Below are 20,249 nucleotides of genomic sequence, written 5' to 3'. Positions count from 1 at the left end.
GGGTTGGTAATATTGGAGAACCTCTGTCTACTGAGAGTGAGGACTTGGTGGCCTCTGCCTGTAAACGACTTTGGCTTAGTACTTACTCTGTTCCCGTTCCCACTCCCTCTCCCTGTCTTGGGGGAGGAATGATTGTCAATGCACGTGCATTTGATTGAGCATGCAAGGTAGGTGTGCTTGTGCATGAGCATCTGTCATTTGATTAGAAATAATTGTTACTTTACCAAAAAACCTGAAATTTGCATTCATCTGATTATACAGCAGATTCAAGCCTTTTGGTCAGGATAAAACTATTTCTCCCTTTACTTTGTCTGCAGCTTTTATCCACTGTCAGTGGGGATCCATTCCATCCAGATAAAATTGTGTTAAAGAGCTTTGAGATTCATAAGAGCTTGTCCTGGGCAAATCTAGCCTAGACAGGTAGCTAGCAGCTGATCTGGCAGTTCTTTATGCTAACTAGTTACTTTCATGTATGATGTCTGAAAACGAAAATGAAAGTGTCTGCCCATGGAGACAGGCCATAATCATAGGCTGAACATAAAAGATGAAACCCTGGAGGTAAATATCAAGAGACTAAAATTCTCTTTGAAGAAAATACTGAGCTTTTTATCCATTGCTGATATTTGATGAGGGGTTGGCAAGAAGCTGAATGAGTCAATACACTAAAAGGTCAAGAGTCGTCATTCTTGATACTCAGTAATTGTTTTCATTTGTTCCAATCTGGTGCCTGCAAAAGAAAGATTATTTTTAATGTGTTTGGAAATCTGATTTGGGGTCTGCGGTGACTCTGCTTGTGCCTACCTTGTTCTTGTGTTACCTGAAGGTGTGGGGGAGATGTCTTGTCAGTGAAGGTTTCATGACACAGGGCTTCCCACAAATTCAGTGTTCAATGGGCTCAAGCCAACAAATGAAACGTCAGAGTGGCTCACATACTTTGTCTTTTAGTGCCACCTTCTAAAACTCTGTTGGATGAGAAATTCTGGTCAAAATTAAATAGAAATGACGGAGATAGGGCTTCTGGAAAAGTCATGATGTTTATAGATGGAATCAGCGCTCCTGAGGTCACAAGTAGGTTCTGATGGCAAAATTTGTGATTTCCTTACTTCTGTGGGAAACCTGACTTTAGAGAGTTTGATGTCCTGGGGTTTGCATGAAAGAAGATAAGTGTTATTTGCACTAAGAACTGGTTGTACCTTAGTTCTCCCAATTTTTTCCTGTTTAACCAGATCTCTCTCAGAAATCACTGTCATTAGTTGTTGTTTTTTCTTTTCTTTCTGTCTTTTTTTTTTAATGTTGTTTTGTAGATGACAGTTGTGTACTGGTTGTTCTCATATGTATTTGGCAGAAAGAATACTGACGACAGTTGTGCTGCTGTGGGGATGTATATGTATATGAACCTAAGATATGATCCCACATTTTCTCCAAAGAAGGTCTTACTGAGCTAAATCTAGGTGCTCATCAAGGAGAGTAGGCCCCTTGAGATTTTAATTGCTTAATTCTACATTCATAGTGCTTTGCTAAAAAATTTAATATATCCCTGGTTCTGAATTCATCATGCATAAGGTTTTTAAGTGTGTGTATTTGTGTAAGGCATTTCCAGCATCAGCTCAGTTTTTAATATTATATTTCTGTATTTTTCCAAACAGATGCCAGAGGAGGAGGCATTCTGTGTATTTGTGAAAATAATGTATGACTATGGCTTGAGGGACCTCTACAGAAATAACTTTGAAGATCTCCATTGCAAATTTTTCCAGCTGGAGAAGTTAATGCAGGTAGGGCCAGAATAACAAATTATTCTACTTTGATTAATGGAAATACTGGCATGAAGAGATTAATGCTTTGCTTCCATAAGCTACTGGACAGTAAAACCCCTCTCCTTTTGGGGGTGGGGTAGAACTAAAGCAAGGAAGTTTAATATCTGGGTCCAAACCTTGTGAGCCAGATGTGTTTCTGATTTCTTTAGTCTTTCACAAACCAGGCTTGCTGCTAATCTTTGTATCCAAGCAGAGTAGGTATCTGGGTGTTTTTCTCTCTGTTTGCTTGTTCTCCCCCCTGTTTTGTGATGGTGGTTAGAGAGAAAATAGCTGTTCTGTTAAGGCCAGAGTTTCTTTTGGACTGCCACCATCAGTGTCCTACTTTCTATGAATTATGTTGATGGTTAAGAGGTCAGGCAAATCAGGACATCCTGATGCTTATGAAATATGAATCAAGCATAGGTTATTTTGTAGATTTTACTGTGTCTTCAATACGTTGCTCTTTTATCAGATGGAATTATTTCACAGTCAGAGCAATTTAACATAAATAAATGGCTGCAAGTTTAACACATTGTTGTTCTGACTAATAAGCAGTTACTAACAGTTCATTAAGCTTTGACCTGTGCTTCTGTTAGCATAGGGAAAGCTAGCTGATGAAGTCCATTACCACAGATAACCATATATACCTCTGAGAAATATTAAAGCCAAACAAAACAGACCACTGTTAATTTAATGATCTTTTTTTCAGATGTCAAATTGTACATATTTCCCACTTGATGGATTAGAATTACATACTAATTAATTTGATACGTTGGCATATGGTGTTCTCAGTATTTACATGTGTTAACAAAGATTTTTACTTTGTTAACTGAATATGAATGTATCCTCAGTGTACAGTAGGACTATCAGTGCTTGGTTTATGTTGCTTAAATATATCCTCCTAGTTAGAGGAATGGTTTGATGGAGTTGTGTGCTTTATTGCTTCCAGGCTTTGCAAAGTGATCTCCTTGTTCTAGTATCTGTTAGTTTTTATATCAGGAGCATTTTTAGCAAGACCCAGCAAAGGAGTAACTTAAACATTATATGCTATGCATGACATACATTTCACAACTGCTCCTCCTTTCAATAAAGTTTATGTAACTTCTCAATATAATCTCAGTACATTATTTGGTACTGTGATAGGATCCACAGTGGATATTTTACTAAAAACTGTAACCATGGGCACTGAAATTTATGAAGAAACATGTTTCCATTGCTCAAAAGAAGCCAGGATTTCACTTTGTTGTGTTTTTCAGTGTTTAGCAACCTGGTAGTTACTGGCAGCGTAGATGAAGAACTCGGATTAATGAGTAATACTGAAGCATTTATTTTTTTCCTTTACTCTAGGAGCAACTACCAGACTTGCATAGCCATTTCTCAGACCTCAATTTGGAAGCTCATATGTATGCGTCCCAGTGGTTCCTCACTCTTTTTACTGCCAAGTTTCCACTCTGCATGGTCTTCCACATCATTGACTTACTACTTTGTGAGGTAAAAAAAACTTTTATTGGAAAGCCTTTTCTCCTCTCCATGCATGTTTCTTCTTTTTTTGTTTTGTTTTGTTGGAGTCATTTACCATTTAATTTTGAAGTGTGTGTAACTAAATTATGTAGAAACCATGGTTATATCGAAGAGAAGATGTTCGGTGAAATGTTGGTTTGATTTTAAAATTAGAATTGTGGATTCCCTCATTCATTGCTGAGGGATCTAATTAAGAATATCTGATGCACACATCTGTTCTTCATTTAATTTGTTAAATAATTTATTCGAAGGTAGGAATTCTAATTTCTTAAAGATACCTAGTAGTAAAAGCCTAGCAGGCTTTTAGAGGGAAAGCTCTCCAAATTGTCTGATTCAGAGTGCCCAAAGACAGTAAGGATATTGCGTGTTGCTTTGATGGCGTGGTATTAAACAAACAGTGAGAGGTGCCAAGCAGCACAACTGAATAAAGCTCTTCCCTTTTGTTTTTTACCACTGTTCCAACTGAGGAACGCATCACTGCAGATGCAAAATGGTACATTTCTGTATTGCAGATATATCTGCACTTCTTTTAAAAAACCAGACAGAATAGTGATAAGGCTGGATGGAACGTTTATGTTGGTAAAATACTAGTACTTCCTTTTGTCACTGGGAAATCAGGACATCCATGGAATTAAACCTGGTTTTGAACATGCTAGTGATTTCCCCTCTGATTTACATCAATCACAAATACTAAAAAATATAAATAAATAAAATAATTAAGAATTTTAAATGCAAAGGGTTTCATGAGTACAAAACACTGTTGACTCTAGTTCATTCTGTTAATTTTTATTGGGAAGTATTTTACTGGTGAATTTTCAGGCTCGTGGCCCATGCCTTGATAGGATTCATTATTAAACCAATATGGTTTACCACTCATAACTCACTGTTTTTTTCCTTGAGAGTATTGTTTCTTCTGCTTATTGGTGCACAGTTATCAAAAAGAGGTAGGTTAATACCACCAGGTAGCCAGGTAAGTGTGAAAGTTAGTAATGGTGAAGTGTTTTCACACTTCCATATAAATAACTGAGCTTTATTTCTTTCACAATGTCGATGATTTTAAGTAAGCAAATAGAAGAAGTAGAAAGGTTGCTAGTTTTTCTGCTCTTTGTCCTCCTCTTTGGTCATGCAGTAGGTGAATGCAATCCCTTGATCACTTTTCAACTGTTAGCGAGTTAATTTTCAGAATGAGCTGCTGGTGTGCATTTGATCATTCTTTGTCAGTTCAGTTTATTACTTCCTTCTGATCTTGATGTGGAGCTGCACTCAGAAATGACCATTTTAAGAGGTCGCTTGTCAAAAAGTACAGAACATCTTTTCATAGTGGTGATTATTGTGATAGCACTGTAGTTACATCCTGTCTGAAGCTCCTGCACTTTTTGTTATATTAAGCTTGATGATAAAATATGCTGAAGAAGTCTTTTAGTCATGGTTAATATAGATTTAATATTTAGAATGAAAAAAGAAACAACTCTTAAAACATTTGCATTCATCTCACATCTGGCAGTGTTTATCTCAGCATGCCTGAAGGGATTACTCTGGGCACAAAGGTGAAAGAATCCAAGGAGAAAGTGGGAGAGTGCAACACTAGAGTCTGCTAGAGCAAGGGAAACTTGTTAGCATTTGTGGAGGGTAATCACATAAAGTTAACGGAGCCTCTTTTACAACAGCTAAAAATAAACCAGAAATGGTTAGAAAATGGATTGCAAGTGAGAAGATACTTGTAGACATCTTGAGAAACAGTGGGGCAGTGTGAGGCAATGGTGTAGACTATCAGGAAGCTGTTCCTAAGATTCATGAGTCAACTAGGCTGAAGTAACAGGCGCTTCTGAGAATTTGTGGGAGGAGTGTAGATTAAAATCATATTAAAATAAAAATGTAGTTGGCTCTCATCATAGAAGTAAAATCTGAAGGCTTATGGCTATAGAGTAAGAAAGAATCTATTCCTTAATGGAGGACTGAAATCATACTGTGAACCTGTCTGTCTGGTCAGCCTCCAGAAGGAGGAATGAAGCCGTCAAAACTAAATAAATAAATTTGTCTGCATTAAATTGTTCCTTACTTTATCTCTGAACAAACAGCATGCCTGTAATTCCAGCAACTGGAAGGAGAAAAAACAGTTGCAGCTGCTAACAGTGGAACAAAAAAAAAATCCTGCAAAAAAATCCTCAAAAAATCAAGAAGTCTTTGAAGTGTCATATGTTTTTAAAAACAAGCTTCCAGCCTTCTCGTTAATTTGTCATAGATACAGATGAATTTTAAATAGCCTTCAACTTCCTTCCTGACTGTGTTTTCTCCACATCCCTGTCCTGTCTGTTGTTGACAAAATGTTTACATCCTATGTAACTCCTTTATGAAAGAAAAATACTAGGGGAAGAAAAACAGATAAAACCATTGCTGAATGGGTGCTGCCAACTAGTCATTCCAAGGGAGCTTCTCTGGAGTCCATGGAAATATTTGAATTATGGATGAACAGTTCGTGTCAACCAAGAGGTTTTGCATGTGCTTCGTTTTTTTAGATTTTGACTGCAGCTGGAAGAATGAAATTGGTCTTTACAGATACTCTTTAACTCTCAATCCAGAGAGGAAAAATACCTGTGGGAGATCCTGCAGTTTCGCCACTAACCAGGGAAGGTCATGTCCTTCTCTTGCACGCACAGTGGGACAGCAGCACAAGCCGGGCTGTGGACCTCCTGGGCAGGAGCATATCCTGGGAAAAAGTAGCTAAATTTATGATGGGAATTAAATTTTATGGAGAAATTTTTAAAATTCCATCAAAGCGAGTGACATTACACTCCAGGTCTTTTCATTGTTCTCATGTTAAATATGACTTGATAGAAAGAACAGTTTTCTTTAAATTCATATGGATTTGGGACTTGCCATGGCCTCTGTGTGATTCTGAGTTCTTTTATCTTGTTGTCTTCCTAAGACCTTTTGGTGTTTTGTTTCTTTAAGTTGTCTCCAGGCTGTTGAGGATGTGACTCAACTGCCAAATTATCTACATTTCCAGTGGCCATAGAATATTGTCTCAGTGACTTTGGGACAGAATCCGTCACCCATCCTCATCTAAACAGAAAATATTTTGGAGTTCTTTGTCTTTCCTACAACAGAAACTTGAGGAAGATCTTGGGCTTGCAGGCAGGTACTCCATACCATGGTACATACTATAAGGCTTGACTGCCCATTATAAAAACACAAACATATTGATCTAGTTGAAACTTTTCATGTGATTACAGCAAAGTGCATGTTTTTGTCTACATAGGTATATTTTAACAAGTCGGTATCAACTGAAAAGCTTTCCACAATGTTCCTTTCAGGTGCCTGTTTCAAGTTTCCTTTGTCTCTTCCCCTTTCACGATTTCTGTTTGCATTGAAGAACAACTTTGTTGATGAAAGTCAGAGTTGGTTTTGGACATGCCAATCTTATTTATCAATATGACATTATGTTACTGACCACTCTGAGCTTGCTCTGCTTTGCTGTCTCTTTTTCTTCCATCTTAAATTATTTCAAGTCATGCTCAGAAGTAGCGACTCGTCTAGATAAAGTGCTTGTTGCTTAGAGCTGTCCCATGTGCAGTAACTGCACCTGGGTTGTACTATAGATTATCAGAGAGTTGACATTTAACTTCATTGTGCATCTTTAAATGTTCACTTTAAAATGAAAATGTGTTTTAAAAGCACTAGATAAGTTACCTTAATTAGGCATTTAGAAGAGGAAAAAAAAAAATCAAACGAGTTGACAGACAAGTTTTAAGCATTTTTAAAATTTTCATTATTTTTTCCTATTTAAAAAAGAAAATACTGTAACTGGTTGTGATATATACAGTACTGCCAAAACTAAAGGAGGGTCCGAGTTCAAACTGTCAATTCCATTATTAACCTACAATTTCAAGTTGCTACTGGTCACCTCTGTTTTGAGTCGATTTGACTATTTTTATGTGCAGTTCTTGTCGATATAAAATACTTAAGGATTATGGTTTTCTCCTTTTAAGGAGTATATAAAAAAAACCCTACTACATGCTGCCTTTTCTGGGCTGGTACAGATATTTTTGTATTTTAGTGTCAGTAATTACATAGTCTTGTTACAAAAATTAATACTTTGACTACTAAGCTGCTGCTCTGTGATCAAGACTGAATAGAAGGGGATGCAACTGATTATCAGTTTTGAATAGGAAATAATTTAATGTGTTGTAATATAAGTGATAACAAAGAAGTGAAACTACCTTTCACAGGACCACATAGCAGCACAGTGGAAGAAGTGCGAATTGAAAGGTAGATAGCATCATTCCTTAGTGTTTGTTTGTCAACTAGAGCTTTCCAAACTTTGTATGAAATAACTGTTAGAAGAAGTTTTGAGAAACTGTGATAAAGGCCAATGGGTGTTTTTAAAAATCTTTTACAATGTGAATGACTTGGCGCTAGTAAATGCGCACCTATTGATAGTAAAAATGTGGCACCGTGTTGAGTAGTTGTGGTTCCTAGGAGCACTGCTTCGTAATGAAATAATGAAAATCTTAGAGGAATTATAACTATTGGCGCTGAAGATTTGATGTCTGTCTTATGTGCGTCTTGCTGAAGAATGGATGTGCCAGGAAACACTACACCGTATGGTATCCCTCAGATGCTAAGACCAGTCATCTCTGTGTGTTAGTACTGAGTAGTAGATACCATAATAGCCTGCTATTTTTTATCTATCACTGTCAGATACTTCTGTGATGCCTTCCACAGAGTTGAGAAAGAACAGATTAACATTTTAATTTGTTAAACTTCCTCAGGAATTGAGTCAGGAACAAGCCCACTTCCTCTTTAAATCTGCACTCAGGTGAAATGTGAATTAAATAAAAGATTGTGTACAGTTACTTATCTTCTGTAGATCTATAGGGGAAGAAAACTTGAACTTTTTGGAATTACCTATTGTTGACATATTGTCTATGTTTATTAACCCTTCCAGTTATGAATGTTTTAATAGATCTTATAAAACAGCAAACTGGGCTTGCTAGAAACAAGATCGCTTTTAGTAAGAGCATATTAAAAGCTAGGCTTAAATTCTGAGTAGGTATAGGTCTGTGCTAAAGCTGCTTGCATTATTTCAGTACTCTTTGCAGAAGTAAAGTCAGTGGAAAAGGGGGTGGGTGGGTGGGTGTGCGTGGGTGGGTGTGGGGTTTTTTCCTTCTTACAAGGACAGGAGATTAGACTTTGGCATTTGGACTGCCTTTCCTCCTGTCCATTGCTCTTTCCATTATGCCTGCGAGGGAGCTAAGTCTCCTCCACTGCTGTTTCATGTAAAGACACTGGAAAGGATTTCTTTCTGAGACTGCTGTAACTAGCTTTTAATTAATTTAAGAAGAAAGAGAATAGGTTGTCTCTCAGACTCCAGATGGAAGACTAGAATTTGAACATCCATGTCCAGTGGTAATGCTTGTTTGCTACATTCAAGCATCTGTTGACATGTCAGCCATTACAATCTTTTTGGTTGCAAAAACTTGAGGTCTGCAATGGAGTTAGCTCAGGTTTCCTGGCTGTGGATGTGGATGTTTTGCTTTTATGTATTTAGATGAGTTATTTAAATCCAAGCTAAAAGTAATTTCAGCGTAATTTATCTGATGACTACAGCTGTATTCCACTGTGGGGTTTTTCCAGTTTTAATTTCAGCAGAAATTAAAGTAAAAAGAAAGGAAAAAGGACGTAGTATTTTATTGTGTCTGATGCATGAGGAACTTTTAAAGCCTTTGTTGAGTGTATGCTTATAACATTGAGATTATAATGATAAAGAATTTTAAGTTTTTTTCAAAGTGAAGGTCATAAGAAGTACTAGGTGTTTGGATATACAATTTCAATTAACAATAGAAATTATGTAATACCATGTTCTGTATTGCCACACGGACAGGGGAACACAAAACGTTCTATTTAATTCTAAAGCTACACAGAATTTATAATAATTCAAGCCTGGACTGAGGAGAACAGTATTTTAATAGAGTACATCTGAGAGGTTCTTGGAGAGCCACAAGGTTTAGCATAACCCTTTACGCTATGTTGTCCAGCTGCTCCTGTGAGCATCCATAATTTATGTGTCTTCCATTCATAGCTGCAGCTTGTTGATCCCCAAAATAACAAAGCTGCAATAAATGCTCACCATGAGCAAAGAAAAAAAGAGTCTCACAACAATCTGCAGTTCAAGATAACTTATGTGAACAGGAGGTACCTTTTTGGTGATGTTAATAGATGTTGTGGTCCTGAAATGTTGCTTCTGTTTCAGAAAATGTTCTAAGGTACCGGTGACAGTCGCCGAAGATGAGGGACCTGTTTGAATGACCTAGTTTGCACCTTAGAGGGAAGAAGCATCTAATGCGATGTCACAGTATGGCTCTGAGTTACTTTCCCAATTGCTACTGAAATATTTTAGCCACTTACTAGTTGATGTTCACTTGGCTGATTTTTCTAGGAATACAGTAAATTTCCATAATGCTTACTTAACACCAGTGCCATCTGCTGTATTTGAATAACAGCATATTCTAAGCAGTCTTGGCAGTCCTCAAAAACGCTTCAGAAATAACTGAAAGAAAGTATCACAAATGGGAGAGTGATATTCCGTGAACAAATCCAGGAAGCTAGGCTAATTTGGGGACTGTTTTTAAAAAAGAGGATAGCACAGTCTGCCTGTGCCAAAACATTTTCCATTACTTCGTGCTTGGCATCTTGAGGCCGTACTGAATTTTCTGAGTATGTAAAATCAAAACGTGAACTTTGCATTCAGGTGGCTGTCGGAAAGGAAGAATGAATGTCGGAGTGTAGAGGGACAAGGGCCAGGACTGTGTGGTGGCAGAGAAAGGGCGAAGATGGGGAATGAATGCTGGGAAAGAGATCAGAGCGCAGGGAAGCAGGACATGGATTTAACATGGGCAGGCATTTGTCTTTGTGTTATGTGACCACATGTGGAGGGGGAAGGAGGCACAGCTCTCTGTCACGAGGTGTTCTCAACCCCTCATCTTGTCTCCTCTCAAGGAAACTGGGATCTGGAGGATTCCTGCTCCTCCAAGCATGTCTAACAGCCATTCCCTGTTCCCCATGAGAGCTGGAGGACCTGTGTTAGCTACAGAGATACAAGACCTCTGTGTCTGTCCTCCTTATATGTATGTGATACAGCCCTTGATGCCTAGGCCCCTTTCTTCATCCCCATATTAATCAGGTTTGGGAAGAGGGAAAGGATTGTCTAAACCCCCTGTAATTTAAACTTAAACTTTGGAAAACCAGAATAGTAATGTTAGTGCCTATAAGCAGCTGCCTGTGAATTAGGAGCATGTCACTGCAGAAATACCTGAAGGCAGGGAGCAGTTTGGTACATGAAAATGAGTTCAGATTCTGTGGCGGTAATTTTTATTCTTCGAAAACAGTCACAGAAGCTGGAGACAAAAAGGCGCTAATCTCATAGCACTCTACCTTCATTCAGCCGTAGCAACATCTCAGCAGCAAATTATGTGAAAATCACCCAAAACATGTAAACATTCACTAGAACTTCTAAATCCCATTCATTTTTGTTGAAAGCAACCAACCAAACAAAATTTCATATGAAATCATACTAATACAGGTTCATGGTTGCCTAGTAGTAGTTATCATGTGCCTTTTCATGCTGCAAAATACACAAAGGTGGCACAATAAATGCTGAATCCCATGGTGCCATTTTTACCATCTCCCTGGTACCTGCTTACCTAATAATTGAGTCAACTGGTTTTAATTTGGTTTGTGTATTAGTCACAGCATCATCGTATCAGGATGGAGATTGCTGTGTTTTTTTTCTTTCTTGTGTTGTAGCGTTTCCCAGTGTGAGCTCCTGTGGTAGGCAGTGTGTATGGAGTCACTGGGGGAAGCCCAGTCTAAAGAGTCCAACTGTACCTCATATGTTAGCAGTAAGATCTCTATGCAGTTTGATTTTTCTTTTCTTTTTTGCCTTTTCTCTCTCTAATATAACTGTTAGTAAGAAAGCTGTATCTGTTGCTTATACAAAGCTTGCTATTTTATGTTGTGCCTTATCTGAGTGAGTTAACCTTCCTTCCCCTTAGTTGTCATTGAAATAGAATGAATGTACAAGCTACACAAACTATCCGAGTAAAAGATGTTAATTAACATGTGTATCCCTGCAGAGCATGCTCCGAGTCTGTTACTTACAAAGAGAAATCTGAGCTCCAGACCATATATTTATTTTGTCAGCAAGTTAAATACATTTGTGACATTCCTAAAGTTTATTGTGTGTTCTCAACATATTACAGTTGCTAAATAAGTATTTTGCTGGAAACAATCCAAACCGTAAATAGAATTTTAATTCTTCTTTAGAGTTTGTAACCCCAATTACCCTCTGCAGCTCCTTTGAAAGAGTATGCAACTGAACACATAATTATGAAACACTTTCGAATTATGAAACAATGTCAAATTAACTTCAGTTGAATAGCTAATCTCTCTTTAGCAAAAAAGGAAAATTCAGTTATTAGAAAGCTGGAACAGGTTAACTGGTTTTCCTGATGGCATGGCATGTGAGGCTTGAGACTTCTCTGACCTTAAGGAGGTGCTCAGTTGACTTTCACATACATCTGCTTTACCTGGTGCTGAACTTCAGAGAATATTGCATCGGTGTCTTCACTGTTTTCTTCTACATGTTGTGCGTATCTAGGAGCAAAACCACAGATAAGAACACTGATAAAAAAAGTGAATTTTCAATATTTTTTTTCTAAGAGATTCACTTCCTTTTGTTTGTGAAAATGATGCAGAGGGTATTGCCATGTAACCAGAGGAAGGTCCGTTAGGTCACCTTGGTTGGAGGGGGAGAGATGCTAGCAACTATTATAGCCTACCTTCTCCCAGAGGCTTCTGGCATTGAAGAGAAGCTTTAAAACAGGACCTAAATTCCACAGTCATCCCCTAGGCAGATGTGGTCCAGATAACCGCGTGATTAAATCGTTTGGCCTAACTCTTCTGTCAGCTTCATGCGGGGCTGTTGAGCTTTGCTAGTAGCAAGCGTTAGTTTGCTGCCCCCTTAACTTCCCTTTTTCAGGTCTCTGGGTAGATGGGCTGGGTCAGATGGGTATATGTGCTTCCTCCCTTCCAAAGGAAGCCACAGGCATCCTGTCTGTCACAGAGATCTCATTAAAGACAAACTGGATCCTGCAAAATCAGATCTTTACCATTTGCTGTTCTTTGTTCCCGATCTTCTTTTCAGGCCTTTTCAAAAGTCACCTTGTTTCAGAGTGCAGAGGGACTCAAAGTGAGGACCCTTCAAAGAGGGCTTCTATCTGCAGAAGGAATCTTGGCTTCAGAGGGAGTTAAGGAACAGTGAAAATCTCTTGCTAGAAGAGAGTTAACATAGTAAGATTAACACTTACTTTAAGCCAGTCTTAATTTCGTGCATGTGTATCATGCAGTTGAAGTGTTTCATTTTTACAGTCTCATGAGATACAGTTTCACGATTTTGCCCGAGAGAATGTTACCTACAATCCTGTTGGAAATTAGGGTCTTTTGGCCATAAATAAATAAGCAGATGCTTCCGTAAAGCGCAGTCTAAGTGAGTTAAATGGTGGTTTACTGGATGGTGAGCTTTCATCCCAGCACTATCGTCCCAGTAAGTACAAAGGGTTCTTCTGCAAAACGATGGTCCTTCTTCTGAAGTAAGTGCTGTCCTACGCAAGTCGTCATAAAGCAGAGCACGGTCAGTGTGGCAGGCAGCAGGCGCTGGAAGGAGGCTGGAAGGTGGCACAAACGCTAACATTTTCCTTTTCCTGACCCTTATCTTACCCTCGTGACTGCAGAAGTCGAGGGGTTGTCTGCTTTGAGACGAGCCTGTTCCTTCTCCAGAACTGCTGAGCTTAATGAGATCTCTTAAAATGCTCTGGGCCTCTACACCAGCTTAAGAGAATTTTTAAATAGCACCTGTCGGAAACCAGAAGATCCTGTGCAGATGCTTAACTAGGCAGATAAGCCAGGCTGTCATAGAAACTGCTAACCTTCTGCAAAAGGCTAGTTAAAAGCTCCGAAGAGAACGATACCCACATGCCTTGTTTCTGGGATTTTTGCCTGTGGGCTTAATGTCTGTGCAGGCTGCACACTCCTCCTGCATTTACTCACCAGCAGCAAAGCCTCTCAGGTTGAAAAACACAGGAACAGCAGCATCATGGAGAAGCAATATGACATGATGATAAGCCCCTACCCATTCCTGTACTCTTATAACAGTTCTTGTTTAGTGAGTGTATATTTTTACTTCTGTCTGTTGTATATTAACCCCCCCCAAGCGTTTAGGCAATTACAAACAACTTTCACATTTGCATTTTTTTTAAATATTAAGATGAGATTTGCATGACAGTAAAGCATTTATTTCAAAGTGCCTAGTTAAACATATGACCTTTGATTTTAAAAAGTAATTATCCAAAGCTTATTTCGTATGGGCTCCCTTCTCTTTCCCCCTTGTGGATGATTTGTATGTACTTTCATGTTTCCATTATAAAATTGCTGGAGGGATATTGCTAGCAATGATTTATATGTCTGGTGCACATTGGTATTTTTGGTCCTTCTTCTAAAATAGATGGAGAAGTTTAAGCTGAATCTTATAAATCAGTGTGTGGTAAATGAAGTAGGATTTTAAATAAGAGATTGGGGGAAAAATGAGCAGAGCCTTCTTTTTCATAATCATTAAGCTTGGCTATGTCAGAATAGTCTTGCATGCATTAGGAAAAAAATAGCTCAAGTATGTGGATCAGCGGGTATAAAGTGCCTTGTTACGATGGGTAGGTAAGGCACTGCATTTGAAATCTAAAGCATCTTGCTGTAAACCCAAACACGAGTAGATGCCTCACTGTAGGTGGCCAGATGACACCTCCAGTCCCTCAGCTGTCGGGGGTATGTTAATCCTCCAGGTCCAGCAAGTCCAGGCTGGTCAGTGTGGAGCTGCAGCACCTGCTGCCTCAGGTCTGAAATACCGCCTGGATTTGGGGGTTCCCTCTCCTGCTGAGGAAAGAGGGAGGTGCGGAATGTTTTCTGTTCCCAGGAGTAGCAGAGTGCCACTCAGGACAGCTGTATAATGAAGGTTTTTAAGTCCTTTTGGTGTTCTGATTTTAGGGGGCTTGTGTGTTGTCAGTAATGTGAGGGAGTCTGCCTGCTGCCCTTTGCCCAGTGGGGCTAGAAAAAGAGCTGAAGATTCTCAAAGCAGGAAAACTATTCTGCTGCGTTTGCTATCCACGTGAAGAGTGATCCTCTAGGAGGAGTACCAGGAGAGAGTCTGATTAGTTTGAATTCAGAAGTGATGTGAATTTTGGGCAGATCAGAAAAAAATTATATCGAAAATAAATGAAAACTGGTTTGGTTTTCTTTTGGGTTTTTTTTTTTTTTGGTAGTGTCAGAAAATACACAGGATACTAATTCCTCAGTAATCCAACAATTAGACAGAATACTCCTACTCATAAAATAACAAAATCTGATCAATCAGTTAAGAAGAAAGCACAGTGTTTGTGATGCCTTGTAGCAGTGTGTCTCTGATTTGTAGGTTGTATGTTCACAGCAAATCCTCTCTGTTGGGAAATAAAAGTTGATGTCATGACCATGTGGAATGATATGTTGACTTCAGGTTGATATTTGGAATAAAACTGAGAGTACTATGAACTTATTTTGCTGCTGGTGGTGCTAGTATTATCAGTGTCATGACTGAAATTCACAGATAGACTTTTTTTTTTTCCTGTTAAAAAGAAGTATAAAAAGCGAAGTAACCTTGAAATACTTGTTCTATTTGGAAGAAGGGTTTCCTGTTGATGAAGCCAGGTTCAGTCCTGCTACAATTGTGACCTCTAGTGGAAAAAGTCAGTTTGATATCATAATGATTATGCGTCAAATTGCAAATTAATTCACAGAGTGTTGCAATATTCATTATATCTAATGTCGTAGCATTTCCAAGACTAATTAATGGTACCTTCAAGGCACCATACTACCCATGTAAAAAAATGCAATTTCTTCTCAAGAATACCTCTGAACAGTCTCTGCAGATTTTTATGAAAGCTAATTTTTATAGAAATATGATCTCAGACTTCCAGTAAGAGACTTGGAAAAATATGCAGTTGCAGAAGCAGAAATTCATTGGAGAAGTTTCCCTTAGAAAAAGTCCTGTTGTTATCCCACAATGATATGTATTGCAACGACAGTATTCCTTGTGTGCAAATTTTTAGGTATCAGCTCTGAAAGACATTATAAGAAAAGATTTATCATGCCATTAAACAAGCAGGCAAGAGGATTTGTAAAATACAATCTAGGAAAATAGTCTGAACGCAAAGTACATAGTACAAATGAGACTTGCATATGGTATTTTTCATTATTTCAATGAACACAAAGCTCTTTATAATCTTAAATAATCAAGATATGTAGGCTACAGACAGGAGAGGTGCTTCCAGCAGCAGAGGCAATGTGTGCTTTGCCAGCAAGGCTGTCAGCTTGCATCCTCTGGCCTGATCTGCCCCTGGCTACTTTTCCAAGCAGGACCCCAGGAGCAGTTTCAGTTAGGCTGCTCCAAAGGAGCCTCATTCAGGGTACATGTTGCCCTTCCCTCTGCAAAAATCTCCAAGTCTTAATTGTCAAAATAAAACGATGTTGAACAAAAGCAGAGGAATACTATTTCATATTTTTGTATGCAACGTAAGTGGAAATGTAGCCTTTTTCACCCCTCTGTGATCAGTCACATGAGTGGGTTTTACTTTCTTTGATTTTTAAATAATTTCACATCATCACTGTATTTTTCACTGAATAGATTTCTGTACACTTGTGTTTCCAGCTTTATCAAAACAGAAGGCAACTCTTTGATACAGACATCAGCTTGCTTACCTTTGAAATAGTTTGGACTTTTGGTTAATAGCAGCGAAAAAGGTGTATTGTGTACTCGTGGGGTCTTTTTTCTTTCATTTTGGTTCTTTTTTTACAGTTTGAGCATGAAAGATTGTACATGGTTAAACTGAGCTAAGCTCAGTTACTTGGCAAAAATGCTATCAACTAGAATGTTTATTGTGGTTTTTTTGATGCACTGCTCGTGAAAACCAGCATTGACAGGTACTGAAACGATGTAGGGATATTCTGTCGCATCCATAGCACCTGATTAATTGAACAGTAACATTCCAAAAGCTCCAAAGAGCTGTCTTCTTCCCCAGCCGGGAGTTTGGAACCTGTGCCTTGGGGCTTTAATGATGAACTTTGAAGTGTAGCAGGGAAGAGGGAGGCATTCCCCAGAGACTGGCAGCATCTAGTTTTGATGCTACATAGTAAGTAATAGGGAAGAGAGGCTGGTATGCTGGGACTGACTGAAGTATTTTTCTTCTTATTTTCAGGGTATGAACATAATCTTCCATGTAGCCTTGGCTCTCTTAAAGGTAAGTCATTGATTAGAAAGGGTTTGTTTGTTTCTATTTTCAATGTTATTAAACTGTATGGACTATTTTCTTAGCTTAATATATCATCTCTAAGGGAACAATAATAGTGGGGCTTCTGGAGGAGAGAACGCATGACAAATATCTATTTGGATAGAGATATCTTCAAAATTGTACTTACAGTAGGTCTGTTTCTATTAAACTTGATCGTGTCACAAAGTTCATGGAACAAGGAGTGCAGTCTAAGGATTTAAAAGTCTCGTGTAATTACTATTAAGAAAACAATTCTGATTCACAGCATATTTATTTTGTGGCTGGGTTCTTTAATATAAATATTCAAGATGCATGTGGTTGAATATTATTTGGTATCGAATGTATTTGTAATGTTAAGAGAGGAATGGAAGTCTTTTATAATATGGAGAACTTCTATCTTTGGCTTTGACACAAAATTTACCTGAACAAACAAACAAGTAAACCTTTAAGTAAAGCATTGGCCCTTTTGATGCCAGTGAGATAGCTCAAAGTTAACTTACATCAACCTTCACAAGTTGGCTCTAGTTGAAATCCAGTACAGGTTCAGGCATGTGGTATGGAATTTGAAATGCCACCTTTGAATTCAAATTATATCCTTGTCAAATAATTTAGGCTAAGGCTCAGGGTAGAGCAGCCTGTCACTCCTAACACAACAGCCCCACGACATGTACGCTGACTAGTATCATGACGCTGTTGCTAGTTCTCCAGTGGGTTTTCCTTATCATTTACCTTGAAAGGGAGAACAACTACTGGTTGAGTTACTCAGTAAAGAGTAATTTTCAGAGATTCAAATTCTGTGGCAGTTTTACAGAAAAAGTGCTCCATGCCAGGAATATATGTATGCTGCTGCTGTGAACAGAGCAATTGGAAATTTCAGAACACATATATTTTCACTTGAGGTAGGGTAACTTTGGCAAAGTACTGCAGTGTAGGTATGAGACAGTATTTAGCGTTATGGTAAGCAAATGTCCAAAATAATGTGTTTGACACTAACAGAGTTAATGTGTCAAATGGGGCTGTGACTTTCTGCGTGAGTATATATATTAAATGAAGTTGCCTATAAACAGGAAATTTCTTCCTTGTACGTTTCCAGGGAAGTGCTCCTACACAAATCTAAATTTGTAAAAAGGGAGGAGGGAGGTGTGTGCTCTTTTCTTCCTGTTTCATATTTTATTTGCAACTACGGGGGCTTGTTAATGTTCTGGTTTTTAAGGCCAGTATGGATAAAGGGAAATCTAGTAGGTTACGGTGTGATAGTGAAGAAGTGAAAGCAAGCATTCAAGCAGCACCCAACAGGTATGCTGCCACAGTAGTAGGTTCTCAACAGAGGTAGAGATGATAGCTTATGGATCTTAAAACTGAAGAAGAAAAGGAGAGGAGTACTTGGACTGAGCTGAAAATAGCTGGCAAGGTTTCTGGGAAATGGGAGCTTAGTTCAGTTTGGTTGTGAAGGATGATTTTGAGCCCGTGGGGATGCACCCAGTGGGCCGCTTCCAGCTGCTGGTGGTGGGAATGGTTGAACTGAGGTTAGCAGCAGAACAACTATTCAGAAAATGTGATGATGTTGGAAAGGACTAAAATCCTTAACTCACAGATGTCATACAGCACGTAAGGATTTTTTTTGTTGTTGAATAATTAGCCCAATTTTGTATTAAGAGTTGGTTTCAATTCTGCTTATAGCAATTCTTCTTATATATGCATATATTTGCAGTAGGCTGTATCTGCCTGCTCTGGCAGTAATAGGCTGTAAGTGGTAAGGGAGGTATAATCCTGGGAAAGTATTTCTATATTGCAACCAAAAACAAGTACAAAGAAAATACAGGTAAGACAGACAAGATTCTGGGTCAGAAACACTCACGTCCGAGCACAGTTCCATGGTGGTACCAAGATGGAGCTGGTGATTATATACAATTGAATTAGCGTTATGATTTGCTTTCAGCAGGAATTGCTGTTCCGTTAGGGAGGAAAATATTTTCTACTCCAAGACCTAAAGTAATTTTTTTCCTATTCAAATGTGTTCATAATCTTTCCTAATCATTAGAAAAATCATTAGAAAGTGATTTAGCATACAGGTCTTTTTAAGTTACAGAAACTGAATGTGCGTGCTGCAGAACAACCACTTTAAAAACTGGGTTTCTGAGCTCTTGTCTCTCTCTGATTCTGAAGCAAACTAAAACAGCCTCTAAGGATTTGTTCCTTGTTAAAACAGAGCGATTATTCTCTCATCCACAATCTTTTGGATTCTTTTTAATTTGGACGAGGGAATCCTTCGTCAGTGGGATATTGAGTGTTTATTGTGTAAATGCCGTTTTGCTCACTTCCTTGTGAAGCGTGTGCCTCAGTCCCTCATTAAATAGCAACAGAATAAAGCTTTTATCTTGAACTCCCTTCTACTCAATGCAGTTTCTCACTGTTACAAGCAGCTGCTAGTGTTCAAAGCGAATCTTGTTAGTTTTGAAATGACAGTACTACTTCTGTGACCAATTACCCGAGACACCTTGATGCAGTAATCTTTGGAAGATAAACATGTATTTAAGACATGAGGGCAATCCTTCCCTTTCTCCTAGTTCTGAGTATGATTGTGGCAATGAATAGCTAAAGCTTTGTGACCTCCTATGGAGGCCATAATTTGCAATAGGGCATTAATCTGATTTCTTATAGAAGGAAAAGCATGGTCTTTTTTTCCCGTAGCATCCAAATGTTACGCTTTTTAATGCATGTCACTGCTTTTCGTGTATTCCACAGTGCTCATCAGCCAGGCTCTCCAGCTGGTGGCACTATTTTACAGTTTGAAATTAATCACTTTGTTCGGTCATGGAGAGACTGCAACTGAATTAACATTTAGTAAACCGAGCTGACGGAAGATTGAATCCTTCACCTTTCATTTTCTGAGCAGCAGAAATACGGTGAAGCACTGGGGTGTGCAAAGAACCCCAGTGTTGAAAAAGGCAGAGTAGAAAACTGGTTTAGAGCAACTCAACAAACAACGTCGGTATTTTTATTTTTAAAATCCCAATTAAGACCGTTAATTATGAATGATAAAGGAAAATACACCATTCCAGTGCCGGCATGCTTTCTGATCTGTTTTGTCATCAGCTAGTTAGTTTCTTACTTGGAAATTACAAAGTAAGCATTAAAATCTTCATATGTGCTAAGAAAAAAATATCAATAATAAGCTTTCTTTCATATTGTAATATTTTGGTAATTATTTCCTTAATCCTCTGATTGTGCTACCTTAGCAAAAATAGCTAAACACGTGCTTTGTTTTTGAATTAGCTAACTGAGGCAGACATCAAAACGTGATTGTGGACAAATCGGCCTCTAGATTAACTACTGTTGTAGTTGCTAACTGCTGAAAAGGCAGGGAGGAGTACACGTGCAGGGATGAACCACGGGGGTTTAAAATGGGTCCATATCCCAGCTTTCTTTTTGAGGGTTCATCTACTCATGGAGTGCGATTTGTAACAGCTCTTAAGGTCGATGCTTAGGTTGTTGAGCTTTCATCTGGCTGACATTAAGGACATGT

The 20,249-nt window shown here is 38.5% G+C and overlaps 1 protein-coding gene across 8 annotated transcripts in view; it reads left to right on the top strand.

Annotated features, from left to right (window-relative positions):
* The window catches only part of RABGAP1L (RAB GTPase activating protein 1 like), a 262,694-nt gene that overhangs the window by 159,069 nt on the left and 83,376 nt on the right, over nt 1-20,249 (top strand). For 7 of the 8 annotated variants that reach the window (XM_037404169.1, XM_037404168.1, XM_037404166.1 and 4 more), the window contains 3 exons: nt 1,647-1,772; nt 3,141-3,284; nt 16,652-16,693. In XM_037404169.1, coding sequence (XP_037260066.1) covers nt 1,647-1,772; nt 3,141-3,284; nt 16,652-16,693 — 312 coding nt within the window. The remainder of the gene's footprint in view (nt 1-1,646; nt 1,773-3,140; nt 3,285-16,651; nt 16,694-20,249) is intronic. The other variant, XM_037404172.1, reaches the window with a different exon arrangement.

This window comes from Falco rusticolus, chromosome 11 (genome assembly GCF_015220075.1).
Source record: "Falco rusticolus isolate bFalRus1 chromosome 11, bFalRus1.pri, whole genome shotgun sequence".
In the NCBI taxonomy this organism is placed as follows: Eukaryota; Metazoa; Chordata; class Aves; order Falconiformes; family Falconidae; genus Falco; species Falco rusticolus.
The sequence above is the reverse complement of the archived record's forward strand: the minus strand, read 5'-3'. Positions and strand labels throughout refer to the sequence as shown.